The sequence below is a fragment of the Lagenorhynchus albirostris genome, chromosome 11, assembly GCF_949774975.1.
Source record: "Lagenorhynchus albirostris chromosome 11, mLagAlb1.1, whole genome shotgun sequence".
NCBI classification, from domain to species: domain Eukaryota; kingdom Metazoa; phylum Chordata; class Mammalia; order Artiodactyla; family Delphinidae; genus Lagenorhynchus; species Lagenorhynchus albirostris.
The window spans coordinates 102,361,778-102,373,085 of NC_083105.1; the positions used below are offsets into that span (position 1 = coordinate 102,361,778).

At 58.9% G+C, this 11,308-nt stretch overlaps 1 protein-coding gene across 1 annotated transcript in view; it reads left to right on the plus strand.

Annotated features, from left to right (window-relative positions):
* The window catches only part of WNT5B (Wnt family member 5B), an 87,266-nt gene that overhangs the window by 73,285 nt on the left and 2,673 nt on the right, over window positions 1-11,308 (plus strand). The window contains exons 2-4 of the mRNA XM_060164431.1: window positions 1,702-1,855; window positions 2,892-3,139; window positions 7,641-7,933. Coding sequence (XP_060020414.1) covers window positions 1,770-1,855; window positions 2,892-3,139; window positions 7,641-7,933 — 627 coding nt within the window. The 5' untranslated portion in view covers window positions 1,702-1,769. The remainder of the gene's footprint in view (window positions 1-1,701; window positions 1,856-2,891; window positions 3,140-7,640; window positions 7,934-11,308) is intronic.

Below are 11,308 nucleotides of genomic sequence, written 5' to 3' on the forward strand. Positions count from 1 at the left end.
CGAGTGATTCCCGCCTCGGGCGATGTTGACGAGGGCGGCATGTGCGGCTCGCGGAAGTTTGGCCTTAGCGCCTGTGCTGGAGCGGGGCGGTCAGAGCCGCTCCGACCGACTCCTGTCCTCGGAAACGGGCGTAGCGTGGCCTCCGGTGAACCTGGGACTTGCAGGAGAGGTTTCACGGGAGCCTGATGCGAGAGTGGCACAGAAATGAGAGAGAGGGACCTGGGGATGAGAAGGGGCACCAGCTGGGAGAGAGAACTCAGCTCCCCGGTGGTGGGGATGGGCCGGCGGGAGCGGGTGTGGGGAGGGAGAGGACCAGGGGGAGCGGCCCCGGCCCTCCAGCCCCCAAGAAGGGCTGGTAGTGGGGTGGAGGGTGTTTGCACAAGCAAACTCTTTGAAGCTTCTCTCCTGTCCTCCCACTCTGGCCCTGGTCCCCTCCCCTCCATAAAGCCATTAGCTTCTGGTGCCAGCCCTATCTCTGCTCCATCTCTGGGCCCTGTCGGTGCATTCACAGACCTCCTGCCCTGGGGGACGGGGAGGTTTTATGGGGGGAGGGCCTCTTCAGAGGAGGCGAGGTCTGTTAGGAAAGCAGGGTGTGGGGCGCTGCCGGCGGCCGCCAGGCCGGATCATTTCCGAGCTGGCTCTGCATGACAAAGGGGCTTTGATCTGCCCCCCACCAGCCCGACACACCTGCCCGCGGGTGCCCCCGCCCCGACGGAGACCTCCCGAAGAAAAGCCCGGAGGGGGTGGGGACAGCTATGCCCCAGCTCCCCGGGGCCCTGCTCGGCCACCTTCCTCTCCTGGTGGCCCCGGGACAGAGATATCTCCCAGGCTGATGACCCAGAGCCCCTCCCGGAGAGCCAGGAGGCCCTGTGCTGCTCGGTGAGATGGGGGTGGTCTCGGAGTGTGGGGGCGGGGGTTTCGTTGAGGTGGGGTGCTGAGGGGCCCTGGGGGTGTGGTCACGCCCTGGATGGGGGCTCAGGGAGGAGAGGAGGTGGGGTTGCGTTGCCAGAGGCTTGCTCCAGGGTCCGTCTGTCTCCAGGGGCTCTGGGAAAGCTGCTCTCTGGGAGCAGGCAGTCTGATGCGAGGGTGGCAAACCCCTCCCTCCTGGAGGGCGCAGAGGAGGCATGGGCCACCGAGGGGCCACCGCTGGTACAGCCTGGCGGCAGCGCTTACATTTCCCAGGGGAGGTGGCTGGAGAAAGTGAAAAGTCCCTCCCTTCTCCTACTGTCTGTCCCGGTGGGCTCGGGCTGGGATTTGGAAACCGCGTTTAGCGGGAGAAGGGTGCAGACTGAGAACGAAGGCTCCTGCTTGGCTGTAGGTAACCAACTCGCCAGGTGTTTTTAGCTGCACGCAACAGATACACCCCTGGGAGGAGCCGATGGGATGGTCCCGTCTCCTTGGACGTTCTGGAAGGAGGGCAGGCCTGCATAGTAGCAGCCACAGCATCTCCCTAAACGCCGCCCGGAGCGGCTCTGTGCTGGAAATGCCTTGCTTTGCTCCCTTTCCTGGTCTCTCAGTCCCCTGTTTCCTTAAGCAGCAGGTCCCGAGCAGGGCTCCCCAGGCTGGAGCGACCCCCAGGGTGAGAAGGGGAGGGTGGGACGGGAGGCTGGGGAGAGATGGACCTTCCCCGGGAAGCAGGCCCTCCCGGTGCCCCTGGTCTGCATCGCACACTGACTGCTGCCTTTGGCCTCTTCTCTCCAGGGAGCCCGTCTCGGAAGCCGTCGGCCCCCGGGGTCTTCCCCGGGCCCTGCGGGGGGCGCGGGCGGACCATGCCCAGCCCGCCTGCCCTGCTCGCTGCTGCCGCCGCGCTGTTCGCCTGCTGGGCCCCGCTTCGGGCCGCGGCCAGCTCCTGGTGGTGAGTGCGGGCTGCAGCCCTCCCAGCCTGGCCCCCTGGGCCATAGAAGAGGGGCGAAGGGGCCGTTCCCTTTTCAGCAACCCCAGGAGAACGGGCACAGCTCTTTCTCTCTCGGGCCCCCAGCGTTATGTAAAGGCTCCCTGAGGAGAAAGGATTAGTTCATTTGGCTTTTTCTCTGATCCTGTCCACAGTCCCCTTTCCCTGGACCTCCTCCGTCTCCCTGGGTTGTTAGAAACAGCTCTTTTGTTGCTCTCGGATCAATACGGATATTGATTTTTCTTGCCTGCTGGTGAGGGCAAGGAGAGTAGGAGTCCCAGTTTCTAAGTCTGAAGACCTGATGAGGGCTTTGCAGGAGCATGTGTGGCTTCCTTTTGTGTTGTTAAGATTACTGTCACTGCCAGGTGGACGGGGGAATGGCAGGCATGCCCCCCCGTCCCCTGTTTGGCATGGTCTGTGCTCTGCTCTCATTTTTGCTCAGACGGCAAAACCACAGCCTTCCCCTCTGACTTAGCACCTTATTATATCTGCTAGATGAGCGGGGGAGCCCTACAGGGCAGGGTCAGGGGCCGTGTGGCAGAGCAGGAAGTGCAGACTTTTAGAGGATATGGCCATGTATGTAAATTGGTTTCGATTTTAAAGGCCTAAGGGGAGTTCTCGTGAAAGGAATGGGCTGCTTTCCGCACACATCCTGCACTTGGGCCACGGTGGCCTGGCCGCGCCTCCTGTAGAGAAGCGGCCTCACGCACAGCACGCCCACCCGGCGGCCGCTCCGGTCGTCCCCCCGAAGCCCTCTCCCAGCTCGGAGCACTCCTCCCGGTCTGGTCACTGTGGATCCAGACGCCCAAGGTGGTCTCGGGCATTCGACATCTCACACGTCGCCTGCGTTCGTGCCTCAGTTTCCCTCTGAAGGCAGGAACTCGGTTTTGGGTGACCTTCCTTCCCAGGCCCCTGGCTCAGGGCCTCCCCTGGGAGGGGGTCAGGTGCGAGGCCCGCTGCTGCCCCTGGGCCGCGCTCACTCCCGGCCCTCTCGCTGCAGGTCTTTGGCCATGAACCCGGTGCAGAGGCCTGAGGTGTTCATCATCGGGGCGCAGCCCGTGTGCAGCCAGCTCCCCGGGCTCTCCGCCGGCCAGCGGAAGCTGTGCCAACTGTACCAGGAGCACATGGGCCACATAGGCGAGGGGGCCAGGGCGGGCATCAGGGAATGCCAGCACCAGTTCCGGCAGCGGCGGTGGAACTGCAGCACCGTGGACGACGCCTCCGTCTTCGGGAGAGTCATGCAGATCGGTGAGCGGGGCGTGGGGCTGGAGCAGCCGTGCTTCCCGGCCTGGGAGCCGGGCGTGCTAGGGGGTGGTCTCGGTGGCGTGCCGGCGCCCAGCCCCCGGGCTCAGCCGGCCCTCTGCTTCCCGCCCTGCCCCGAGCAGGGAGCCTAGAGGCGCTCCCTCTGGGCAGGGGCCGGGGGTCTAAGCTGAGTTAGAGCGGATCGGGAAGCCCGCCCACCACGACTGACCCCTGTCTCAGCTCCAGGGCCTCCTCGAGAGCTGTGGGCAGAGAGCTGAGTGTCTGGAGAGTTTTGCCTCTTCCACTTGGACACTGAGAGAGAGACAAACTTGGGGACAAATTGGCGATGGCTGTCATTAACCGACCCAGATCCAGTCCCGGCTTTTTCATTTGAAAGGGGATGTGTGTGAAAGTGAGGGCGGGGAGGGGCAGACTGAGGGAGGAAGAGGAGAGGGCCGCCCCGCCTGGATTCCCGTCCTGTCCCCTCTCCCACTCCTGGCCGAGGATTCTTCGGCTGCCCTATTGCTTAGATGGAGGTGTGATCTGGGGTCTAATTGTTTTAGGTCCTTTTGAAATGCAATCCTCCCCTCCCTGGCAAGAAATTGAGAAATCCGGCCCTATTCTACTGGTTCTTATCCCCAGGGCCATAAAAGGAAGGTGTTAGAGCACCATGTCCCGGCTCACACTCTCCCCGAACAGCTCCCCCCTCCTCCCCCCAAGGCAACATTCTGCAGTTCCCTGAGGCTGCGGTTCCAGCAGGCGGGGACCAGGGGAGTTAGGGATTCTGCGCTTTTGCGAAGGCCCCTCCCTCTCCTGACCCCCTTCCCCTCCCTCCCTGCCCCACACTGAGAAGTGAGGTCCAGGGAGATTACACTTTGAACCTTGCTTCTCTCTTCTTCCTTCAGCATCAACTCAAGGCCCTTGAAAGGAATTCTCATGAGTTCCTGTAACAGTCCTGCTGGGCAACTTTCCCGAAACAATAGGCCTGGGGGTCAAATGGGATTCATTCATAGTTGATCAAATACGCTTAGTGCCTGTCCCTTCTTCCCGGTGAGAGTCTTGGTTAGCCACTCTCCTCCCTGCCTGCTGGGTTTCAGGTGAGGAAACTAGGATGGCCCAGGTGTAGAGAGAGGCATCCCCTAATACTGTCAGGGAACTAATATTTCTTTGGGACCTAGTGAATGCCTGACGTTGGCCAGATCCTTTTCACGTAACTTTGTTGCGTGAAGGCCCGAAAGTGCGGCTTTGCTTTAGGGAAGAAGGCGTGTCGGGAACAGAAACTCCGTGGGGTGCAGGTCTGCGTGGTGGAGTGACCAGTGAAAGCGGACGCTACCAGTCTCTGCCCTACTCTGCTACAGATGGAACCCCTCTGTTTGCCTTATTCTCACCGTCCCCTTTTGCAGCTTCCCTGCAGGCTTCTGCAGCCTGGGAAGCTGTCCTCCCGCCTCCCGCTGGGCCCAGGCATTCTGGCGAGTCCTCTGCCTGTGTCTGGCGGGTGGCTTCTGAGACGCCTTCCTCTGAGTCACTGCAAGCGTCCACCACCAGAGGGCAGCAGAGCAGCCTGGAGGGCACCAGGCCCCTTGCCTGGAGGCCAGGGAGGCCACGGAGGCGGGAGGCTCCTGCGGGTAGCTGGGCAGCTGTGGAACAGAGGACGTGATGTTGTCCTGCTGTCTCTGTGTCCCGGGAAGATTCGCGACCTCTCAGGAGCTCCCTGGCTGCTGGTTTCTCAGCCTTTATCCTCTCTGTATTGTTTCACATATAGAGACGCCCCCGGTTCTCTGCTGCTGAGAGCAGCACGAAGTCTGTCCTTAGGCTTCCCTGAGGCCCACGTGCTGCCCCAGGAAGGCAGAGCTGCCTGCGCTCAGGGCCGAATGATGCCCCCAACCAAAGGAGACAGAGTGACCACGGGGGATCCCGAGGGGATTCACCGGGACAGACCGGGATCCAACTACATGGTGGGCTGGACCCTCAGAGCCCTGACGTCTGCAGGATTACGCTCAGCTGCAGGAACGTTATTTTAAAAGGCAATTCTGAGAGGGGTGACTCAGCTCTGCAAAGCGTGTTTGCTAAAGAACGGTGGTGGAAGAAATCAGACATATGTAGCTTGGAAAAGAGAAAACATAAAAGGCATATTCGTTGTTTTCAAATCCTGAAGGGCTGTCAAATGGAAGAGGGATTAGCTCCAGAAAAGGGAAGTTATAGGGAGGCATCTTTCAGCTTGCTCAGAGAAAGAACATTCTGGTGATTAGAGTCATTTTAAAAAGATGGAGTGGGTGGCCTTGGGAACCCAACCCGATTCTCCAAGGCGTGTTGTAAAAGCGATGCTCACAGCGGATGGAGTGTAGATCTGGGCCCGGCTTCAGACTCTCCTCCTTGTCCCTGGATGCCAGGTTGGGAGTTGAGGAACTGTTTTAGGGAGACTTCTCAGGCATGACTCCTTCAAAGGGGTGCCCAGTCCCTCCTCCCTAAGACCCCTTGGCCATCTTACCGTCCTGGGAGCTCGCATAGTCTAACTCCCTAGACCCACAGATCCTGTCTCTGGCTGTGGTTCACACTGGCTCACACATCAGTCCCGAGGGCTGAATCATGAGTGTGGCTTCCCACGTCACCTGGTTTTCCCTGGTGCTTCTCCTGACCCCTGGTTACTGGAGAAAAACTGACTTGCCCTGTCTGTTCTGGTTGCAAACTTCACTGTGTTGTGCCTAGACCATCCAGAAGTAGGGCCAGGTGCAGTGACTGCAGACTGCCTTCCTCACCACCTGCCAAGACAGGATCGTGGGACGGCTACCCCTGACCTTGGAGGCTCAGAAGAGGGGGCGCGTGGGGAGCAGAAGATCCTGCCTGGTTTAATCGCTGAGATCACGACTGAATCTCAGTTCCCTGCTAAGAATGCCTCCCCTCCCTCCATACCTGAGTCCATACGAGTATTATTTATCGTTTCTCATAACAGCTTTACTGAATGTAATTCATGTGTGGTACAATTCAGCATTTTTTTTTTTTTTTTTTTGGTGGTACGCGGGCCTCTCACCACTGTGGCCCCTCCCACTGCGGAGCACAGGCCCCGGACGCACAGACCCAGCGGCCATGGCTCACGGGCCCAGCCGCTCTGCGGCATGTGGGATCTTCCTGGACCGGGGCATGAACCCGTGTCCCCTGCATCGGCAGGCGGACTCTCAACCACTGCGCCACCAGGGAAGCCCTGCCTTTTTGATTATAGCCGTCCTCGTGGGTGTGAAGTGATGTCTCGTGATTTTGATTTGCATGTCCCTGGTGGCTGAGTATTATTTTTTTATCAACGTTTTTATTGAAGTAGAACATCCATCATATGGGTTCTTAAGTGGTTCACTATAGCAATAAAGTACAGTTTGGAATTTTTTTTTTTTTTTTTTTTTGCTGTATGCGGGCCTCTCACTGTTGTGGCCTCTCCCGTTGCGGAGCACAGGCTCTGGACGCGCAGGCTCAGCGGCCATGGCTCACGGGCCCAGCCGCTCCGCAGCATGTGGGATCTTCCCAGACTGGGGCACGAACCCGTGTCCCCTGCATCGGCAGGCGGACTCCCAACCACTGCGCCACCAGGGAAGCCCTGGATTTTTTTTTTTTTTTAAAGATGTTGGGGATAGGAGTTTTTTTAATTAATTTATTTATTTTGCTGTATTGGGTCTTTGTTTCTGTGCGAGGGCTTTCTCTAGTTGTGGCAAGTGGGAGCCACTCTTCATCGCAGTGCACGGGCCTCTCACTATCGCGGCCTCTCTTGTTGCGGAGCACAGGCTCCAGACGCGCAGGCTCGGCAGTTGTGGCTCACAGGCCCAGCTGCTCTGCGTCATGTGGGATCCTCCCAGACCAGGGCTCAAACCCGTGTCCCCTGCATTGGAAGGCAGATTCTCAACTACTGCGCCACCAGGGAAGCCCGCACAGTTTGGATTTTTTACGGGAAATGATCTGGACGTTTGGAAAGACCGTGCTGAGTGACCGTGGAGGTGGTCCCCCAGTGCTGTCGGGATGAGAGGCAGTGTGGACCTCGGGGGACAGAGGGAAACGGCCCAGAGGATTCTGGATTCTGTCATCCTAGTTCATTTCTACTCCTGGTCTCGGCCGCTGTCCAGCTAGATAATGCAGGCGTAAAAAGACAGATGTGTGACTCGTGGAGGGGGAGAAACAGACCTGTGAAGGAGAGGTGTTTGCCAGGATAGAGCTGCACTGTGGGTCCCATGATTTGTGCCCAGTCTCGTTCCGACTGTCCCACCTGGTCCACCAGTGCCTCCATGGCCCCCCTCCCGTCCACTCGGGCCGGGCTCCTAGGAAGGCACAGCCGGGGCGACCTCTCCGGAAGGGATGAGGTGCAGGCCGGGGCTGAAGGGGCTCATGGGCAGACGAGTCAACTTCGGTTCCTGGTCCAGGGCGCTTTCTAACCCCGGGGGCCTCGGCAGGGAGAGGTGCCCCCTCCCGGGGTGCGGGCTGGCGGGGCGGCAGGGGGCGGGGGCCTCACCCGTCTCCTGTCCACCCGCAGGGAGCCGGGAGACGGCCTTCACCTACGCCGTGAGCGCGGCCGGGGTGGTCAACGCCATCAGCCGTGCCTGCCGCGAGGGGGAGCTGTCCACGTGCGGCTGCAGCCGGGCCGCGCGGCCCAAGGACCTGCCCCGGGACTGGCTGTGGGGCGGCTGCGGCGACAACGTGGACTACGGCTACCGCTTCGCCAAGGAGTTCGTGGACGCCCGCGAGCGCGAGAAGAACTTCGCCAAGGGCTCGGAGGAGCAGGGCCGCGTGCTCATGAACCTGCAGAACAACGAGGCCGGCCGGAGGGTAAGCGACCCCGCCCCACGCGCACCTGGACGGCGGGCCCCGCCCACACACACACCTGGACAGGGGGCCCCACCCACATGCACACCTGGACAGGGGGCCCTGCCCCACACACACGTGGACGGAGGGCCCCAACCACACACACCTGGACAGGGGGCCCCGCCCACACACACACCTGGACAGGGGGCCCTGCCACACACACACCTGGACAGGGGGCCCCGCCCACACACACACCTGGACAGGGGGCCCCGCCCACACACACACCTGGACGGAGGGCCCCCCACACACACACCTGGACAGGGGACCCTGCCACACACACACCTGGACAGGGGACCCTGCCACACACACCTGGACTGAGGGCCCCGCCCCCACACACACCCAGATGAAGGACCCCACCCCTGCAGACAACTAGACCATCGGCTGTTCCTGGGCTCTGCTGTGCGATGGCAGCTGGTCCAGGAAGGGGTTGAGTCTGACCACAGAGATTCTTACGATGCTGACCTAGATTCCCACACTGTGGAACTCATCCTTGACTTCCAAAGGCTCCATTTCCCACAAGACACACGCAGTTGCCACTCTTTTAGCCTTATCTGTTTCTCCACAGGACACCCGTGCCTGTAGGACTTAGATGCAGTCTCACCACCAGAACCCCAACACCTCTCGTCTTGACTGACCGCCCCTCCTGTGTTGTGTGAACAGCTAGGATGATTGGAGGTTTAGGCCCTCAGACCTCGTCTGGGGTTTATGGTTTGCTAGAGGCTCAGGTAAAGCAGAGCTGACTTTTCAGGGCTGCCATCATGCATATCCCGAGACCCAGTCCGAAAGCACACTTCAGTACTGATGGCAAACACACTTGGGTGCTTTAACTTAAGTGGAACTGTGGAAGGCACCCATCCTTTGAAGGCCCAGTCTCATCAACCTCATGTAAGAGGCGAGGGTCTTCTGAGCCTCCATTTCAGTGGAGACTAAAATGTAGGTTTGGGGAGAGCTGGGTTTATTGCTTGTGCAGAGCACACCTGGGCCAGGGCTCTGGGCTTCCTGCACGGGTGCTGGAGAGCTCGGGCCTCATCTGCCGGCACCTGCTCGGGAAGCCCCCGTGTCCGAGCACATGGCCTGCTCCTCTCTCCTGAGCAGGGTCTGCCCCGACGGGGTCTGCCTCTGCTACCGACGGGAGGCCTCGCTCAGCCAGAAGCTGTCTTCCATTCTTCAGGCGTCGACCGTGGATGTGCGTCCAGATCTCCCTGGACAGAGGTCTGAGGCCCGAGTGCTGGGTGGCGGGAGGCCCTCCTGGCGAAGGGCCGGGGCCACGGACCTCTCAGGAAACCACACAGACCTCTGTCTGGGAGAGCTGTCCACACTCAGGTCTGCGTCAAGACCGGGCTGGGGGCCCAGCAAGGTACTTAGTGAGGCCAATGAGCCAACGACAAAACAGGAACAGCAGTTTCTGGAGAAGTAAATTCAGAAATTTAATGTTGGTTCATTGGTGACTCAGTAACAGGATATGGATAGACTTCTAAAAAGTGTTAATATATTAATTTCTTAAAAAATTAACTCGTTTCATAGGAGCACATAGCAAACAAAGGGGATTGGAAATGCTTTTCTATGACTTAGCATCCTGTGGTGCTGGCAGAACATGGTACCCGTGTGTAAACCTAGCACCATCACTAGCGTGACATCAAGTCAAAAGTAGAATTGGTCGTTGCCCAGCATCTTCCTTGCAGAGCCCACGTCCAGAGGCTGGTTTTGTTCAGCCAGATATGGGTGTTCAGCTGCGGCGTGTCAGGAGTTCGGGCCGTCGCTCTGATCCGTGGCTATTGTGCTATAAATCCGGGCGGAGAGACCAGAACTCTTCTGCTCTGAGGGCATCTGTGGAGCTGCCTCAGTCTCCCACGACTTCCTCTCTGTTTGCCAGTCTTTGGGAGTCTAACCGTGAGAGACTGATTTAAAAAAAAAAGTTTAGGGTCTTCACTTTATCTCCTGAATGCCCAAATTCTACCCATTTTTCGAGGTCCCAGTTCAAACACCACGTACTCCCACAATCTTTCCCATCCCCTGTGGCTGGCAGTCTCTGCGTCTGAAGCGCGGTGGAGACTTGCGGACGTGGCTGAGGTGTTAGACTTTGCTGACTCCAGCTCCCGAGGAGCGGGCTGCCCTGGGACCTCCGCAGGTGACAGTGCAGGGAAAATTCCCCGTGGCCTCCTAGCAAGAGGTCAAATTCAGGAAGGCTTTCCTGTCTCTGCTCGGAGCCGCGCCTGGGGCCCCAGGGCAGATGCAGAGGTGCCCAGCCGCTCGTCCTCATCTGGCCCCACTTCTGCTGGCTCCTCATTTCTTCACCCTTAATTGTTTGTTTGCTTTTTCCAGCCCTTATCTCGGCTGCGCCTTCCATCAGCCTGTCCTACCCCCTCCCCGGCTTCGTCTGTCTGCCCCCTGCAGTCTCCTCACCTCTTCACAGCCCTTTATCTCTCCCCGGCGTCCATCTGCTCCAGGTGGGGCGTCTCTGTCCCTCTCTGTGTCTTATCCCCCCTCCAAGGAGCAGGCCTCGCCAGCCATCGATCACCTCCCGCCCCCTGACACCTACACAGAACCTTCCTCAGGAGGGAAGGTGGCCGGCATGGAAAATGCCCCAGACCGGTATTTTACAACCAGATCTTTTTAAAGGGTAGGATATCTAGGATCTGACATCTTGACCACAGAGGAAATCTCGGGCATACTTTGCAAGAAATTTCTCTTGGCCTTTGAGAGCCTCTAGTGACCCTGTTTTACAATACTGAAGCCAGGGGCGGTGGGTTGATACTGCCTTGCCACTCAAGGGCCTCTGAGCATTTTCCAGATGAAAGCTGCCTCGTCCTTGTGACATTCCTGCCAGTGACCGAGCTCCGTCACACCGTTAGATGCGGAGGAGAGGCAAGGGGCTCTGCCAGGGGGCGAGATGTCGACCTAAGAGAAAATTTTAAAACATTCTCTTGCTTTTTCAGTTCGCAGCAAGGCCAAAATTACCAACCTCCTTCTCTTGCAAGAGGAGCATCTATATATTGGCAACAGTAAAATATTTAAAATACAAACATTACCGTCTCTACGGTGTCTTTCTTCCTAGAAGAAGGTAGAATGGACGTCTAAATAGTGAGGGTCAGCGACGCTCTCCCTTCCGGATTTGTTTTACTAAAATTCCTGTCCCTGCCAAATCTCCCCGTGGAGATGCTTATCCACCCCTCACCCCCAGTCACTCAGTGTCGGGTACACAGTTTTAGGCCCTTAATGTTTCCTCCTTCTTCTAACAGCACCAGCTGCCTGACATCCCTCTCTAAACCGAGGACCATTTCCAGGGAATGTCCGGCTCCAGCTCAGACCCGGGGGATTTGCGCCAGAGGACGATTGCGG